The 18,577-nt window shown below is 46.2% G+C and overlaps 1 protein-coding gene across 5 annotated transcripts in view; it reads left to right on the plus strand.

Moving 5' to 3' along the window:
• Window positions 1-11,779, plus strand: part of NHSL1 (NHS like 1) — a 151,156-nt gene extending 139,377 nt beyond the window's left edge. For all 5 annotated transcript variants that reach the window (XM_017958280.3, XM_017958281.3, XM_017958284.3 and 2 more), the window contains 3 exons: window positions 123-3,407; window positions 3,955-4,087; window positions 9,016-11,779. In XM_017958280.3, the coding sequence (XP_017813769.2) occupies window positions 123-3,407; window positions 3,955-4,087; window positions 9,016-9,751 (4,154 nt within the window). In that variant the 3' untranslated portion in view covers window positions 9,752-11,779. The remainder of the gene's footprint in view (window positions 1-122; window positions 3,408-3,954; window positions 4,088-9,015) is intronic.
• Window positions 11,780-18,577: the final 6,798 nt, after the last annotated feature.

Genomic DNA, 18,577 nt, shown 5'->3' on the forward strand with positions numbered 1-18,577 from the left:
AGAAAGGACATTAAATCAAATAGAAAATTTTTTTAAAAATTCTGTCAGAGGCGGTGAGGGTATAGGTGATGAACTATGGATTTTATTTTCAGGTAACAAGCCTCTTTCTGCTTTATCTCCAGCATCAGGCACTGGCCAAGATGATGTCGATGGTCACTCAGTGCACACCCCCGATCACTACTCTGCGCTAGGAAGGTTCGATAGCTATCGGTCTGCTGGGCAGCGCTCAGAAACCAGGGACTCCAGCTGTCAGACGGAGGATGTGAAGGTCGTACCACCTTCCATGAGGAGAATCAGGGCACAGAAGGGGCAAGGCATTGCTGCCCAGATGGGCCACTTCTCAGGTTCTTCTGGCAACATGTCTGTGCTGAGCGATTCTGCGGGGATCATATTCCCTTCCCGCCTCAACAATGATGCTGGCTTCCATAGTCTTCCGCGTTCTGGAGTGAGGGCAAACATTCAGTCTCTTGAGCCAAGGCTGGGTGCCCTGGGCCCTGCAGGAGACATGGATGGCACATTCCTCTACCAGGGAGGTCACCCACAAGCAGATGAAAACTTAGGCCATTTAGGAGGTGCCTCAGAGACTGGAACACTTTTGAGACCCAAATCCCAAGAGCTGAGACACTTTGAGAGTGAAAATGTAATGAGCCCAGCATGTGTGGTTTCTCCTCATGCAGCCTACTCCACCAGCATCATCCCAAATGCCACACTGTCTTCCTCTTCCGAGGTCATCGCTATTCACACTGCTCAGAGTGCAGGGCAGCGGGAAAGTAGAAGTTCTGGCTCATCACATGCAAGGATAAAACCCAGAGACCACCTCATCTCCAGGCATGCTGTGAAAGATGATCATCAGTCTCCCGGGCGCCACTGGAATGAGGGTCACACCACCATTCTTTCACAGGCCTTAGACCCTCATTCCCCTGGTGCACCCACACTGTTGTCCCTCTGTGACTCGGCAGTCTCTCTAAATGCTCCAGCAAATAGGGAGAATGCGTCCCAAGCCATGCCGTATAATTGTAGAAACGACCTAGCCTTCCCAGCCCACTCCCAAGATGTGGATGGCAAGAGTGAATCTAGTTATTCAGGGGGTGGAGGGCACAGCAGCTCGGAGCCCTGGGAATACAAGTCCTCAGGTAATGGAAGGGCATCCCCCCTGAAGCCGCATGTAGCAACTCCTGGCTACTCCACTCCCACAAGTAACATGAGCAGCTGCAGTTTGGACCAAACGTCCAACAAAGAGGATGCTGGGTCGCTGTATTCCGAGGACCATGATGGCTACTGCACATCTGTGCACACTGACTCTGGACATGGATCTGGGAATCTGTGCAATAGCAGTGATGGCTTTGGGAACCCCAGGCACAGCGTGGTCAATGTTTTTGATGGAAGAGCTCAGAAAAACCAAGGGGACCGGTCCAATTACCAGGATAAATCCTTATCGAGAAACATCTCTTTGAAGAAAGCAAAGAAGCCTCCCCTGCCACCCTCCCGGACAGACTCCCTCCGCAGGATTCCCAAGAAGAGTGGCCAGTCCAACGGGCAGGTGCTCAACGAGAGCCTGATCGCCACACTCCAGCACTCGCTGCAGCTGAGCCTCCCAGGCAAGGGTGGCAGCTCGCCCTCCCAGAGCCCCTGCAGTGACTTGGAAGAGCCCTGGCTGCCCCGCTCCCGGAGCCAGAGCACGGTCAGTGCTGGCAGCAGCATGACTTCCGCCACCACCCCCAATGTCTACTCCCTGTGCGGGGCCACACCATCGCAGAGTGACACGAGCAGTGTCAAGTCAGAGTACACGGACCCCTGGGGTTACTACATTGACTACACAGGCATGCAGGAAGATCTGGGGAACCCAGCAGGGGGCTGTTCAACCAGCAGCGGGGTGCCCACTGGGAACGGGCCAGTCCGCCATGTCCAAGAAGGGTCCAGAGCCACAATGCCTCAAGTGCCCAGTGGTTCAGTCAAACCAAAGATCATGTCACCAGAGAAGTCCCATAGAGTCATTTCTCCATCCAGTGGGTATTCCAGCCAGTCGAATACACCCACAGCACTCACCCCTGTGCCTGTGTTTTTAAAATCAATGTCACCAGCAAATGGGAAGGGGAAGCCCAAGCCCAGGGTACCAGAAAGGAAGTCCTCTCTGATATCTTCAGTATCCATTTCCTCGTCGTCCACTTCTCTTTCCTCTAATACTTCTACTGAAGGAAGTGGCACTATGAAGAAACTGGATCCAGCCGTGGGCTCTCCCCTGGCTCCTCCTCCTCCTATTCCCTCTCCTCCATCCCCTTGTCCTGCAGACAGGTCTCCTTTCCTTCCTCCCCCACCTCCTGTCACAGATTGCTCCCAGGGCTCTCCTCTGCCTCACTCTCCTGTGTTCCCCCCTCCACCGCCAGAAGCTCTCACTCCCTTCTGCTCCCCACCTGATTGGTGCCTTTCTCCCCCGCCCACTGCACTGAGCCCGCTTCTTCCAGATTCACCTGTGTCCTTGCCATTGCCCCCACCTCTCTTACCTTTCTCGGAGCCCCCACCCGCCCCACCTCTTGACCCCAAATTCATGAAAGACACCAGGCCGCCTTTCACAAATTCTGGCCAGCCAGAATCCTCCCGGGGATCCTTGAGGCCGCCTTCTACCAAGGAGGAGACCAGCAGGCCCCCCATGCCCCTGATAACCACGGAAGCATTGCAGATGGTGCAGTTGAGGCCGGTGAGAAAGAACTCAGGGACCGAGGCAGCACTGTTGTCTGAACGAACAGCTCAGGAACAACGAACTCCAGTTGCTCCACAGTACCACTTAAAGCCATCTGCTCTCCTGAAATCCCGAAATAGCACAAATGAAATGGAGAGTGAAAGCCAGCCTGCCTCTGTGACAAGCTCGCTTCCGACGCCTGCCAAGAGCTCGAGTCAGGGTGACCATGGCAGTGCGGCCGAGCGCGGCGGCCCTGTGAGCCGCAGCCCTGGAGCTTTGAGCGCTGGGGAGGCAGAGGCTCGGCCCAGTCCCAGCACCACCCCACTCCCAGACTCTTCACCCAGGAGGAAGCCACCCCCCATTTCCAAGAAGCCCAAACTGTTCCTGGTGGTACCACCTCCGCAGAAAGATTTTGCAGTGGAGCCCGCAGAGAACGTGAGCGAAGCCTTTCGAGCCGCGCCCAGCCCCACGAGGGGAGAGGAGGGCTCTGTGCACAGCAGAGAGGCAAAAGAGAGTTCTACAGTCCAAGCTGGCTCTCATGCCACGCACCCTGGCACCTCGGTTCTTGAGGGAGGAGCTGCAGGATCCGTGTCTCCCAGCAGAGTGGAAGCCAATGTCCTCATGGTTCAGCCCGATGTCTCACGAGCCCCCAAGCAGGAGGAGCCAGCTGAGAACAGTGCGGATGCTGGGAGCGATAGGGAGAGCTGCCTATCTCAACAGGACGGAGCAGGTGAGTCTGGCTTCCTGGCTTCTCTCTCCTGTGCCCTCTGCCCATATGCAGCTGAACCAGATAGGGCTGTTGAATGCTTACACGTGGAAAGAACCCAGGTAGATCAGATTGGTGTTAAAGCTAGCAGTATGTAGGCTTCCTGTGCAAAAACACAGATTAAGTTACCAGCTTTGCATTTTGTTATTATTTTTAAAATCTAGACCTGAAGGCATGGCAGAAAATAGGGGGATGGAGATGATCTGCAGCAGGCTGGATATTAAATAGCAATGGGTAACACCTCCCTTCCAAAGAGCGACAAAGAAATGTTGCAACAAAATTTAAGAGAGATGCCATGGGCGTTCTATACTTTAACAAAGAATGAGCTCTGGCTCTCACGCTAGTGTCATTTCCTCCCTTCTTTGTGAACTATCAAACTACAGACCTATGGCATCTCCCTGCGGTTCTCACATTGTCAGGAATGGCAGGGAAGCAGCATATTTAGAAGCTTGGCTGAGGACTGAGATTCTAGTCACTTGTGCATCTTGTGGGCCTGCCTGCTTTTCCGTAGCTGGGGTGCCGGAGACCACCACAGCCAGTTCATCCTCAGAGGCCTGTGACTTCCTCAAGGAAGACGGGAGTGATGAGGTGATGACCCCTAGTCGACCCAGGACCACAGAAGACCTTTTTGCAGCTATTCACAGGTATTTCAAACTCCTTCCTTTGACTTTAATCTACTGTGTAATTCCTTCTTTCCAAGCAGCACCTCAATTTACTTTTCTTCCCCAAGGTTTCTTCTGTCACCCAATCATGACTCCTTAACTTTACTGTTGATTTTTATAGTTTTATTTCCTCTGACTCCAATTTCTGTTTTACTTTGTTTCACTGATTTTTATGACATTGGGGACAGAGGCGCAATGTGATACCTTCTGGTAGGCGCTGCTCTTCCTGGCAAGGGGTGTAGTGTGGCAGTCATAAGACAGAGGATATTAGCGAGAGTCGGATTAAAGCGGCTGACAGTGCAGTCAGGAGGAGGAATGCTGTGTTCTGTGGACTTAGGATGCACAGACTAGCTCCATGGGACTCTCTTCCTAAAGATCTTTTAGTTTATTCTAATTTTTTTTCGTTTTACAGAAAAACCACAATCATACAGTGCAATTTCTTTGGCTGCTTAAATGTTTCTATAAAAGGGTACGTCCCTTTAAGCGGGAGCAAAAGAATGATTTGTGCTGGTTACGGTATACCACTAGTGCCATCTACTGGCATCAGAAATCGTTGGGGTTCAAAACAAACAAACAAACAAAGGGTAAAATTTTCAAAGTAATGGCCTGAACTGTTTGTACTTTTTATATGTGGTCACCTTTAAGGGTAAATATGATTTAGCACTAAAGTTTTACTTATTGCATCATTTTTCTGATTGTAAACAGCTGAGTACTCCCACAACAGTGTCATTGTAAAAACTGATGACTGTATATGTGCAAGTACGTTAAGCTGTAATGCTGTATAAACCTTTTGCTTCCTTCTAGACTTCTTTACCACGGTATTTCCAGGTAACTCTAATGAATGTCCTTATGCTGCTAAGGCCTTATTTTGCCCTGAATGAAGATCCTTTTTTTTTTTTTTTAAACCTCCTGAAACAAAGCATCCTATAGAATCATTTGATTCTGTGTGTGAATGATCTTATGTCAGCACTGCTTTCCCAATTCTTGGACTCTCCCTGAAAAGGCTGTTGCATAAGATGAAAAACATAGTGCTGTGCCTACCTGAAGCTCTTCATGTAACACATAAACATCTAACTTGGTGCCAGGGGGAACGAAGCAGGTGAATTCATGTGCTCCTCAAGAATCATGCTCTTTACATCACTCCTCTAGTGTTGGTATAATAGATCCTAAAGACTACCCGCTTTAACATGGACTGGTTTCTTTAATCTCATTAGAAGTAAAAAGGTAGCTAGTTATCCAATTATTTCTCAAAACAGAGAAATGATAAATGATGCATCCTTTGAAACTTTAGTGGCAATTCTAGAAGTTCCCACAGATGTTTCTAACTCTTAACCACGCTGGACACATAAGAAGCACTCAATAAATATTTCCTGAATTAAATGAAACCAACTGGTATTTAACCACTAGAAGATTCTTCCGAGACTCAAAGTATTTCATTTAGTATGGAATGCACTGGGTTGCTAAATGTACAGGCATATCTATCTATTTATAATAGCCATCCACAGAGAAGATTGCATTTCCTGGTCATCCTGTGTACTAAATACTTGGTTCCAGTGAGGAAACCCAACTGTTGTAGGTCCAAATTACTGCATATTTTTTTCCCAAAAATATGCCAAAAACCTCTTCTATATTTTGGCAACCTTCTTAAGGCACTGAAAAATGTGTGGTTTCTCTTACTAGGGCGTTACATCGACTGCAGATGTAGAAATCGGTCAGTTCGTATTATTCAGTGCACGGATGAGAGAAGTAAAAGCCAAGTAGGCCTTAGGAATGGATTGCAGAGAGAGAGCGAGGACACATGCTAATTTCTGTTGTAGCGTTGAGAATAAATTAGCAGACATAGTAAAAATCCATCTACTGTATGTGCTTTTTTAGGCTTTATTTTTATGTCCTTCAGCGCTTAAGCTCATAATTTAAAATAAAGAGTATCTAAGTTGGAACACAGCTTCCAAATTTTATAATGCAAATTAATTCACTTCAGATTTAAAGCCAGATGGAAAATGTAGAACACCAGTTGAGGTGTGAAGTTTTTATATTTATTGAAGTAATTAGTTTTTAAATCAGTGTTAACTGTTTAAGCACTTTTTATAGCCGTCTTCCTTAAAAATACATATTTGTGTGTGTGTCTGTGTGTATGTATAGGCAAAGAATTTGTACGTTTAGATTTAATTATTTTAGTGGGCACCTACTCTTGGGAGATGACAGTGCTTTCATAAAATCCCATCTTTCTTCCTTTTTTTTTTTTTTTTCTTTTTTGATACAGAGTCCAATTCACTCTGTCACTCAGGCTGGAGTGCAGTGGCACGATCTTGGCTTACTGCAACCTCTGCCTCCCAGATTTGAATGATTCTCCTGCCTCAGCATCCTGAGTAGCTGGGATTATAGGCGTGTGCCACCATGCCCGGCTAATTTTTGTATTTGTAGTAGAGACATGGTTTCACCATGTTGCTCAGGCTGGTCACCCCATCTTCTTTCTTAATTCTGTGTCTACAATTAAAGGTCATAGTTTTAATCAAGTTTAGTTGTGACTTGTTTAATGGATCTCAGCATACCCTCACCATTTAAAAACTAAATTAAAAATTAAGTCACCAGCCAATACCTAAAAGAATGAAATGAGCAGAGCTGCTTTGGGGAGTAGACCATGTAAGTGGTGAGGCCATGTGCTGTAAGCTCAAGTCCTAGTTGTCATACTAACAAGTTACCTTTTCTCAGTTACCTTTTCTGAAACCCAAAGTAGTTGGACCAGACCATTTCTAACATCTTTTCTAGCTCTACAATTTTGAGATGTTAGGATGTCTGTAGTTTTGTCAGCCAGTCCTAACTCTTATCAGGACACTGCTCTTGTTGACTGCTGAGCGGGACCATGAAACCTGTACCATAGGTCGTGTTCTGAGGTCCCAAAGAGTCTGGTGCCCTGTCCACTCTGGCCACCCTTCAGACTCTGTATTGGGTGCTTACCATTTCCTAACTTCTGCTTTAGTGGCATCTTTTTGACCAGAAGAATGGAGATGACCCCAGGAACACCAAGCCCAGGGCAGCCAGCATGGGCCCATCTTGCCCCCAGTCTTGCTGTGTAAGCCACGTAAAAACTAAATCCATTTTCTATGTGACATTCAAAGGTTTGTTAAGCACCTGCTCTATGCCTGACCAATTATGGCTATTACTACATTCACATGTACTGACAAATTGTGACCTACATACTGTTATTCCCCTTTTTGTGATAGGAAAAATACACAGTCAGAAATGTTAACTTGTCCAAGGCGACGGAACAAGGAAGCTTTAGCAGTGGGAGCCATGTAGCTTCTTTATTTCACTTAATCTTCACAAACCTGTGAGGTTGGTATCTTATAAGTGAGGAGGCACAGCACACATGGGTAATTTGTCCCAGGTCACACAGCGAGAGGTGGGAAGAGTCTGGTTTCAACTCTTAATCTGTATGTGTAGAATCATACTCTCAACCTTTCCCTGCTGCATGTTCTACAATTTTATAGCAGGAAAAGAGATACACCCACGTCTTTATTCTGTTAACTGTGTCGAGTTTCATTAAAGCAAGTTGTCCTGCACTTAGCTAAGAGACACACATTGAGTTGTTGTCATGAAGAGACCAGCAAGGGGCCACTTGGTTCATTGCCTTTATCATCTCTTTGCCACTGTCAATGGAAAGCACATTGAACAGTGAGGTTCTTAGAGACTCAGGACAAGAAATATCGACAGGAAACCTTCAACTTTCTTTGATTGCCCCTTCGTCTTCCCCACCCCACCCCACCCCACCCCTCACATTTTCTTGATCAGTGCAAGCTTTGCTGAGTCAATCATGAAGCAGGGTCTGGCACAGAGGGTTCACCTTTGTTTTCTGGAAGGCTGGATTTTAGAAGTTGGCACATGGTCCTGAAAGAGCTGAGGAAGACTGGTCTGATGGCAACTTCTAAAATAACTGAGAATGTGAAACTGAGGAGTTGTTCTAGGACCTGGAGTGGGGTACATCTTAGTACAGGGGATATTCTGGCATGGAACAAGAAAAGGAAGCGTAGAAAGAAAGGAGGGTCAGCATGTGAAATTCACTCTGGATCAGCCCATCTAGGAGAGATCAAGGAAAACTGGCCATTATTAAAACTTTTAGTCCTATCCAAAGTAAGTTAATACAGTGTCTAAGATTTGTTTCAAATAGGGAGGGTGGAGACAAAAGAAGGGTGACCCTAATTCATGATTATCATAAGTGTGTTATGGGCTCATGTGGTCTTGCAATGAGCTGTTCTTTTTTGTGTGGGTGTTTGAAATTTTCAAAGTTAAAAATAAATTATTTGCGGGGCACAGTGGCTCACGCCTGTAATCCCAGCACTTTGGGAGGCCGAGGCAGGTGGATCACCTGAGGTCGGGAGTTCGAGACTAGCCTGGCCATCATGGCAAAATCCCATCTCTACTAAAAATACAAAAATTAACTGGGCATGGTGGCGGGCACCTGTAATCCCAGCTACTCGGGAGGCTGAGGCAGGAGAATCGCTTGAACCTGGGAGGCAGAGGTTGCAGTGAGCTGAGATTATGCCATTGCACTCCAGCCTGGGCAACAGAGCAGGACTCTGTCTTAAATAAATAAATAATTATGCATTTATTAATTTTTCTTTTTCTTTTTCTTTTTTTTTTTTTTTTTTTTTATAGAGATAAGGTCTTACTGTGTTACCCAGGCTGGTCTTGAACTCCTAAGCTCAAGTGATCCTCCCACCTTGGCCTCCCAAAATGCTGGGATTACAGGTGTGAGCCACTGTGCCCAGTGAAAAATAAATTTTTTGAAAGTGAATCTGAAGTAGATGGTGACCTGAAGATGCGATAAGAGAAGCAGAGTGGTTGTGGCTGTGACCACAGTCTGTGGTCCCATGGGAATTAACCTTTTTCTTAATGTTATTAAATCTCAGATCCAAAAGGAAAGTCCTCGGCCGTAGAGATTCAGATGATGACCACTCCCGAAACCATTCTCCCTCCCCACCCGTGACACCCACCGGCGCTGCCCCGAGCCTGGCCTCTCCAAAGCAAGTGGGATCGATTCAGAGAAGCATCCGAAAGAGCAGCACCAGCAGTGACAATTTCAAAGCTCTGCTGCTAAAAAAGGGCAGTCGTTCAGACACCAGCGCCCGCATGTCTGCAGCAGAGATGCTCAAGAACACAGACCCTAGATTCCAGAGGTCAAGGTCAGAACCTTCACCAGATGCCCCCGAGAGCCCGTCAAGCTGTTCCCCAAGCAAAAACAGAAGGGCGCAGGAGGAGTGGGCCAAGAATGAAGGCTTGATGCCTCGGAGTCTGTCCTTTTCCGGCCCCAGGTACGGCCGCAGCCGAACACCGCCTTGTGCCGCCAGCAGCAGGTACAGCATGCGGAACCGGATCCAGAGCAGCCCCATGACCGTCATCTCGGAGGGAGAAGGGGAGGCCGTGGAGCCTGTGGACAGCGTGGCCCACGGGGCTCTGGGCGTTGCGGAGGGATGTTCCCTGGACGGACTAGCGAGGGAGGAGATGGACGAGGGCAGCCTGCTCTGTGGGGAGGGGCCTGCCGCCTCTCTGCAGCCCCAGGCCCCCGGCCCCGTGGATGGGACAGCCAGTGCAGAGGGCAGAGAGCCCTCCCCGCAGTGTGGCGGTTCTCTGAGTGAGGAGAGTTAGGGCCAAGAACATAACTCTCCCAGGTGACACGGGGGGAGATGAGCAATGCGGCACTCTAGGAAGCCTGCTAGGCGCCCTTCCCTGGCTCACCCGGGGATCCCACGCTGTTTCTGTGCTGTGGGCCCAGGGTTGCCAGCCCTGCAGTGTGAGTGAAGGGTTATTTAGGACTCACTTGGCACTTGCCCTGTGGCTTAAGAACAAGTAGAAGCTTAAACTTCTGAAAGTGCTTCCTGGGGAAGATTTTTTTTTTTTTTTTTTTTTTTTTGCTGAATGCTGGCTGTGTGTGTGCATTTTCAACACATTTTAATTTTTAAAAAATACATGTATACACAAACAACATGTACAGAAATAGAAGAAAGCAAGCCAGAGTTAAGCTTGATAGAGTAACGGAGTTACTCTGGACTAGATGGTAATTGCTTTCAGAGCATTACGTTTATGGAAATCAGCGAGTTCCGTAAGAAAGGAGAAGATGTTACTTCTAAGAAAGAGGCAGTAGAGTTGCTGGATCTTAATGCACAGAACACACAGATATATGCACACGTGTGCTGCTGAGGTGAGGCAGGTCTGGTGAGCACAGAGAGGCTGGGAAGGGGCTAAGTGACTAATTGGTTCAGGTACTTTTTTCTAGGGGAGGTAGACTTTGCTTCTTTTTTGTAAAAATGACAAACATGTAGAAGTGGCAACGCTGTAACCTGGTGCCTGCTGCTGTGCAGCCACATACACACAATTGTAGCCTGATTTTTAGAAGTGTGGGTAATTTTTTAATGAATTTCCTCCTTGAGTAGCAGCTGAGGTCATTGACAACTGAAGTGACGGTGTGGACATACAGAGAGGGGAAGGGTTTTTAGAGGAGTAAGTGATACACTGCTGGAATTTGTTTTCTGCCTATGAAATAAAATTATTTTTCAGAATTAAATTTGAAAACTTGCACTACAGAACTATGGGTGGGGCTTTTCCTTTTACAACAGTTTTGTTGTTGTTTTTAACCAGAGTTTAAACTTCCATTAGGCAATTTCCTGTCACTTGAAATGTCAACATCTGCTAACTTTTGGATATCCTTTTGGTTACACCAAAGAAAAAGTTATGGCTATTTTTTTTTTCCTTGAACTGCCTACAGTATCATGTCCTAATTCAGAAAAATTTATCAAAATCTATTATATATTATCTTACTTTGAAGAAAATGCTGAATAGCTCTTGTTAGTCAAATAAACTGATAAAAATTGGTAGGGCCTGGCTATCAGTTAGCCCTGGGAAATGAATTTTTAGATTAAAAAGGTTTTTTTGCATCATTTGGTTTGTGCGTTTTTATATTTGTTTATAAATAATTGAGTTGCTAATTATCTTATAATCTTCTCCAGTCAGATTTTCAACAATTTTAGACATGGGACACAAGTGTGCCAAGTCTTTATTTCAATGTAATAATCTCATTACCCCCACCCTTACTCCCTTAACTTCCATGTACTTAGACTTCATTTGTTACATAAGCCAGAGGATTGTCGTCTTCATTAGAAGGACCTAGGATGATAATGTGGAGACTGTTGGTCTGAATCTAGTGCAGCTACCACCTGCCATCTTTTGGGGGGTATGAACGTATCTAAAAGTTGGACTGCACGGGTCAAGTCATTGTGAGACTTATAAACTAAAACTTTAGATACCCACTTAGAAATGTCTTGGAGGCAAAAACAAACCTAAAGAATGAAGACTCTTTCCCTTCTCTGAAAAAAAACAAAACACTGCCCTTCACACAACCAGAAATCAAGACCAGAGATTTGGAGCAATTGTCTACTAATTTGGCACAAAGATCGTTTGTTCTTTAGAAAACTGGCATTGGCTTTTGAATATGAAATCTTCTCCTAGCTGCCTAAAAAAGACTAGAATGTATATGGATATCAGAAACCTTTAATACATAATTTATGCAAAGATAAAGCAACATAACACTAATTATAAAACTATTTTTAGATCCCCATTTTTAATGAAAAATACACATTTGTATTTAATTTGCTTTGAATAAAATAATTGTAAAGTAAATATTTGAAACATTTCTTTTTGTTTATACATGTATTTTTTTGAATAATGAGATAGGTCTTCTTGTACAGAATTGTTGAGTGTTTTGCTGGATCCAAACAGAAAAGCAGTGAGACCGGAAGGTCTCTGGGGTAGGTGAGGACCCAACAGAGAGGAGGTGGAACATCATAGACACTGGATGGCGCCATCTACCAGGGCATGTGGAAAAACAACTCCACATCATGTCCTATGGACTTTGGAATAAAATACGAATAACCTATCGCCTGGCGGTTCAGATGACATGGCATGTGGAGAGATGTGACAACTTCTCACAGGCATGGATGAAATACAGGGAGAGAAGAATCGAGACTCATCCCTGAAACATGGCACCTTCCACATGGCTACTCTACTCCATGGGGCCCGCTTCTGTTATGGACCACATCTTATTCAAAAGCTCCACAGGGGTAGATCTGATGGCTCTCATATCCTGATACTTTAAGTTCCAGATAATCATAGACAGAAGCCCTAGCCCTAAATTATTTCCACTTTATTTTTACTATCAGTGGGGAGAGAAACAAATGACTGTTTGGTCTGTCAGTTGGAAACAACCTCAATGTGATCTGCTTTCTGCCATCATACTATTTCTGAAGAATCTTGATTGAACTCTTGCTTTTCCTGTGGGGGTGACAGTATATTCCGTAGGAGAATCACAGTGAAAAGGAGATGTTTCTGTGTCTCCATATTTCTCCCCACCCATCAGGGCAGCATCTTAGGAGGAGAGGGGAAAGAGTGGCTTTCTTGGTTCTGCTGTAGTAGGGGTTCAGCCTGCATGTGATGCTGATTCCATCATCAAATGAGCACAGCAGAGTAATTTGCTTTGGCAGATGTGAGGATATTGTTGGGGGAACGGAGGGTCATTTGAATGAAATATGGACCTGATTCTTGTGCCACTTTCCTTAATAAGCCATTCGGTAACTCTAATAGTTTCTCTTAGTTGCCTGCTCTGACCTACCTTCCACAGCGGCCAGCCTTTACTCACAGAACAAGGAGTAGAGCAATCTGTAGTCATGTGTTCAGCAATGGAAAAAGAAGTCCTAATAAATGCTTCTCATGTGCTAGGTAAAGACAAGGAGGCCCAAAGATAGAAAATGTGGTTGAGCTATCAGTAAGGGGCATGATCCTACTGCCAGTTTAGATTCTTCAAGAAGTAGACACTGAGATAGTTAGAATACCAAAGGTTTTATTATTGGAGTAAGCACCTTTGAAAGGAAAAGAGGAAGCAGGACGAGGCAGGGAGAGCAGGTGATCCGCCATCCCAGGGGAACTCTGGGAAAAAGGTCACTCATTGGAGGAGTCCTGTGTTGGACTGAAACAGCTAGGTCCTGGTACCACTGCCTTGCTTGGTCTTTGGCAAGAGCCCCCCCAGAGAAAAACATGCTCTCAATTTCCATAATTTAGTGAAATCACTGGCCACCAACCCCTCCTGTCTTGAGAATAGTGTGACCTCAGCTTGAAAGCTAAGGTAGATCCTGGTGAAGTAGCAGCTGGTGCCTGCCAGCTACCCACACTCCTTGCAGCTGGATGGCACGTCTTGTCTTGAAGGGGGATCTAAATGGCACCTCCCCATGCCTGCCACGGTCCACCCCTTGCCTCTGTGGATCCATTTCCCCCAAAACACGCAGAGAGTGACTGTTCCAGTCTCCTCCTGAGGATAAATGTTGAAAGAGGAGTTTGGTAGGACCAACTAGAGCACCTTCCTGCAAGTGGTTTTGGAACCACAACTGGTCCTCATTACTCCCTGCTCCATTCTAAATTCCCCTCACCCTCAACTGTCATCTTTGCTGGTCTTGGTGGCTTTTTTGATAGTATAAACCAAGCTCTCATTCCTGAGGGTCCTGAGCTCCTGGGAGCCAAACCCTTCTCAGACCAGGGTTGCTGCACTAGTCCATTCAGTTACAGCTGGGCGAGGAGTACAGAGGGTGCCTCCAGTGGATCTGCTAAGTTCCACACACACTGCTCTTGCCCCCATCCTCTGACAGCAGGCTTACCTACTCTTGCAGTTCATGCTAAATTACCCTTGACTAGATGGTGACTTCTTGCCTACTGGTCCCTGAACACAAAGAGTCCAAAGTGCCCACATAGTAGCAGCAGACTGTAGTTCAATAGGATTCTTGCAATATTGCCTAGAGAAGGTATACACTCTCTGAGAACTAGGACTTCTGATGCTGTAGAACCCAGAGTTTCGGGCATGGGAAGTACTAAGTCCCTCAATGGTTCGTTGGGTGTGATGGTAAGTGGGGTCACTCCTGCCTCCACTCCTTGGTTCTGAAATCTATATATTCCTGTCGTAGACACAACATCATACAGGCTTTCTGATTCAATAAGTATACCGTGTGCAGGAGATGGTGGCACATCTTGGCAGGGTATTGTCTCCCACCTGGTGCTAAAGCAGGCAATGTCAACGTTCCATCAGGCCAGCAGCTTCTAGGTGGTGCAGTATGTGATAGGAGACGTGGATCCTATGGCCATTGGCGAACTCTCCCTGATTGGGTATTAACATGTATAGATCACATATTCAGCAAGTCCATGTTGGCAGATCAGATGTTTTTATAAGTCCCTAGATTGTGTTCAGGACCCTGTAGGCCCAAAAGGAACCACATACCTAGAATAGGAAGTCTGTCCTTGTGTGAGTAAACTGCCGGTGCTTCTAGGAAAGAATGAGCCCACCATAGTGAATTTGCTATCAAGTGACGAGTTGGTCCTCACAGCCTCATCGGGGTCTCAGTATTGGTATCTAATGCTGGCAGGTTGGCTAGTGAGAGTGAGCAGTATCTAAGTTGGCCTTGGTAAGTGGGAATGCATGTTCTGGGTTCCATGCATAGCCTCCATCTTTGCCACCACTGCCACTTTGTGTACGCATTTTACCAGCACTGAGGTGGGCACTGGCAAAAGCTAATACAACAGGCTAAGTCATTTCATCTACTTGGTTGTTTAGTGCCTCTTCTGTGGTGGGTGCTATCTGGTGGGCATTAACATATCATACAGTTTTTCAAGTTCTGTGTCCACTCCATATGCCCATCCACATGCCTCTACCCCAGACCTCCTAATCATCCATGTTTTTTCCTCCCAAACTCCTAATCAGCTGGCAGGCCATTTTCTGCTATTTCCATAAATATTTTACCTGTCCTCCCTCACAAAGTGAATGATCCAGTGTACCTCAAAAAATTCTGCCTGGTTTTTACAGTAAGATTGCAATTTTTTTTCCCGTTTTTCAATGTCACCTTTGAGTGAGGGTCCATTTTCAGCTTGCAACTACAGAATAAGATGATTAATCAATAAACCAAGCCCATGCATTCCTCTTCCTTCAGCGGATTATATATGTCCTCCAACAACCACAGGGAGGGGTGATGTAGGTGCCACTGTTCAGACATGGTGGTTGGGATCATTGCTCTTGCAGTTTGCTTATGTCCTCCAGTCCAGCTTGGAACTGCTCCTGTATATATCATTTCCATCTTCCAATGGACGGCTGCCGATCCTACTAGCTTATGACTTGGTGCTTCCCACAGGACCCAGTTAAGATGGGCAATTCTGGATACAGCATCACTGGGTCTCAAAGTTCCGCGTCTACCAGGGCCCAGTAGCACAGCAGAGGCTGTTTTACAAAAAGCATATGATTCTCTCCTGCAGTTAGAACCACCTTGCTTCAGGGCCCCAGGGACCTGCACTGTGATTCTCTCACTGGGCCTTGTCATCTGTTCACACTGCATCTTCTTTCCCCCTACCTCCAGTACATAAAATCTGCCACATCACATAATTTAAGCTGCTAATTTCTTCATATGTGTCACTTCTGGGTCTACTTCTAATGATTACTTTTTTTTTTCCTAATTATGGGCCATAATTTATATTTCTCTTTGTTTCCAGTACTTTTTTTTAACTGGATGTTGGGAATTATGAGTGTTACGTTGTTTGTTGATGGATTTTGTTATATTCCTGTAAATGGTATTGGGCTTTATTCTGAGTCACAGTTAAGTTTCTTGAAATTAGTTTGATCCTTCCAAGGCTTGCCTTTAAGCTTTTTTAGGGGAAGTCCAAAGAAGCCTTTGGTCTAGGAACAATTTGACCTCAAAACCACCCTTTGGAGGATTTCACCTGATGACCCATGCATTATGAGTTATTTCTACTATGGCTAATGGAAACCCAAACTTTTCACAGCCCTGTAGATGATCTGTAAATTATTTACTCTACTACTTTCCAGTTACTCATTTCTTGGCTTAGGTAGTTTCTTCTTACACCTTCACTCAACCAAGGACTCTAGGGGCCCACTGCAGATCTACAGCACTGTGTGTGTGTGCTGCTTCCTTCTCTCCTCTCACTTACTCACCTTGGCCTCCAGTAACACTGATCTCCAGCTCCTCAACACAACAGGACCACTGGTCTCTGGCTCTTCCCTCCCTGCTTTGCTGCCTAGAAACTGCCTCCAGGCCATTAGCTTGAGCAATCATTGGACTCACTTCATTATTCCCCCTTCTCTCAGAGATCACAGTCCTGTACTATGAACTTTCAGTGTCTGAAAACCATTGTTTCATATATTTTGTCTGCGTTTTTAGTTGTTTAAGAGGGACGGGTAAATTGGGTTCCCATTTCATCATCATGGCCAAAAGCAGATGTTCACCTGAGGTGCTTAAAAAACACTGTTTAAGGCAATATTGATTATGGTTTACTGCCCTGATTGGAGGAGATGGAGTTTAGAAGCTTATACTCTTTCCCCACAGGTCAAGGAACAAATGTAGGGGTTATGCTGCCTGCCAAGGATGTCAGTCTCAATTATACATTCAGGAATTAGGCAGATAACCAATCAGATAACCTGCAGGCCCAGGAGATCTGCTGTAAGCCAAACTTTGATTAGAACTACATTGACTTTCTAACCTCTGTATGCTCCCATTTTAATGGGAAGAGAAGGAACTGTAATGACACTTTGGGTTAGTGGGTATCAGATGTTAACTTGGATCCTGACGTATCCAGGTATTCCTCTTTCCCCAGGGTAGAGCCACCTGAGTAAACGGCCATAGATCCTTTAGAAAAAGAATGAGGGGATCATTACTGTGTACACCTGCTGAAATGTTGCACGAAACTTTCCCCTAGGGTACAGTCACCTCTGCAATTAATGAGCTCTGGGTCAGAAAACTGAACTAGAAACTGGCAAGGAATCGTGTTTTTGTTTTTTAATTGGAGTGATCTCTCTCAGTCCCCTGCTCATCAGTTCTTGCTTGCTTTTGATTATAAAGCCTTACCCTTGTTGATTAGTCAGCTGTTTTGTCCCTAGGAATGCCTTGTTCTACCAACTATTTCCATGAGACTTTACAGGTCAGGGCCCCTTGGCTGCCATTTGGAGCTTAGTGGTTAACAGGATACTGATGGCACCCTGGCTTCTGTGGCTGGCACTTCCACCTGGGCTCTTCAAGGTCTTATCATCATCCACATTGCTCTCAGCAAGCGAAGTTCCATCACAGCCTTTCCTGCCAGCCCCAGCCTGCTGAGGAGAGCCACCACTGAGCTCCTTCATGATGCTCAAGCCTGCTCACCAGTGCATTCCCAGCGGCCTTGCTGAAGGATGGGTCCCCTGGGCCTTCCCGTGGAACATAATTGTCTGATGGGTCCCCTTGCCTCATGTATCCATGCCAGCAGGCTCCCTTCCCTGAGCCTTCTCATTCCTTTCTCTATTGTTTGTCCCAGCCATTCAGGCATTTCAACATTCTGATCACTCTTTCTAGGCTTCTACGAAGCCACCCTAGAGCAGTGAGTCTGTATTATCTCCTGGCATGTTTCTCATGGTGTGAAATCCTGTATCCTGAGAGCCCCAAGTCAATATACCCTCTCCTTTATCTAGTTGTAAAAACCCAGCCCCTTTGACCAAGCACCCTCGGGATCCAGTCCCAAGAGTATACCCCTGCCGCCTGCAGTACATGCCACCAGGTTAGGTGGCTCCTCTGGCATAGAGTCCATTTCTCCCTCATTAGACCCCTCAGCTGCAATCAGTTATGTTCTGACTTAAGTCTTGTTATAGGCCTGGTAGCCAGGAGAAGGGGAGGGACCAATCTTGAGGGGCACCTGTTGCTTCATGGGGAAAGACCTTGGACACTGAATCCCCTTGTGTTAGGGGAGAGGCAGGGAGGGAGGGTACTGCCAGCTCTTCATGGGGAAGGGTGGGCCTCTTCTGCAGGCTCTGAATATTCAGGGAGTCTCCTAGGGAGTCAAATGGTTGGGGATATCCACTAAATGCCCCCATCCCATGTTTTAGGTTCCCACGTTTGATTCTGACCTTGATCTAACAGGCCTGGCTTGGTTGAGTATCTGTTGGCTGTTAGCTACCTTTACCATGGAATCCTGTGCTTGACCTTCAGCTTGCTCTGCTTGGCTACAGCATGAGATGAGGACTTGTTGGCAAGCTACCACAGAGACTCTGCTGCTCACACTTGGTTTTGTTTGTTAACTGACCTCAGTTTTTCATTATCCACTTGCAGGATGTCAATCCAGCTCAGCAATAACCATGGAAGCCCATTGTCCTTGTCTCTTTCATCCACCCTTCCCATATTTGAGACACCCAAATCACCCAGCAGTCATTGTGTTCCCTTGTAGCAGCATGCCATTTCACCTGCAGTCTTCATCATTGTGCCAGGGACTGTCTGTGTCACCTAGCCACCAGGGATGGGGGCCTCCGAGCCAGCCAGCCAGTGAGTCACTCAGCCTGCTAATGCTGTCTTACCACCTACATTCGTGGGCCACTGGTACCAATTGTGCCAATTTTAGGCTGAGATGGAGTTA

Source organism: Papio anubis, chromosome 6, assembly GCF_008728515.1.
Source record: "Papio anubis isolate 15944 chromosome 6, Panubis1.0, whole genome shotgun sequence".
In the NCBI taxonomy this organism is placed as follows: domain Eukaryota; kingdom Metazoa; phylum Chordata; class Mammalia; order Primates; family Cercopithecidae; genus Papio; species Papio anubis.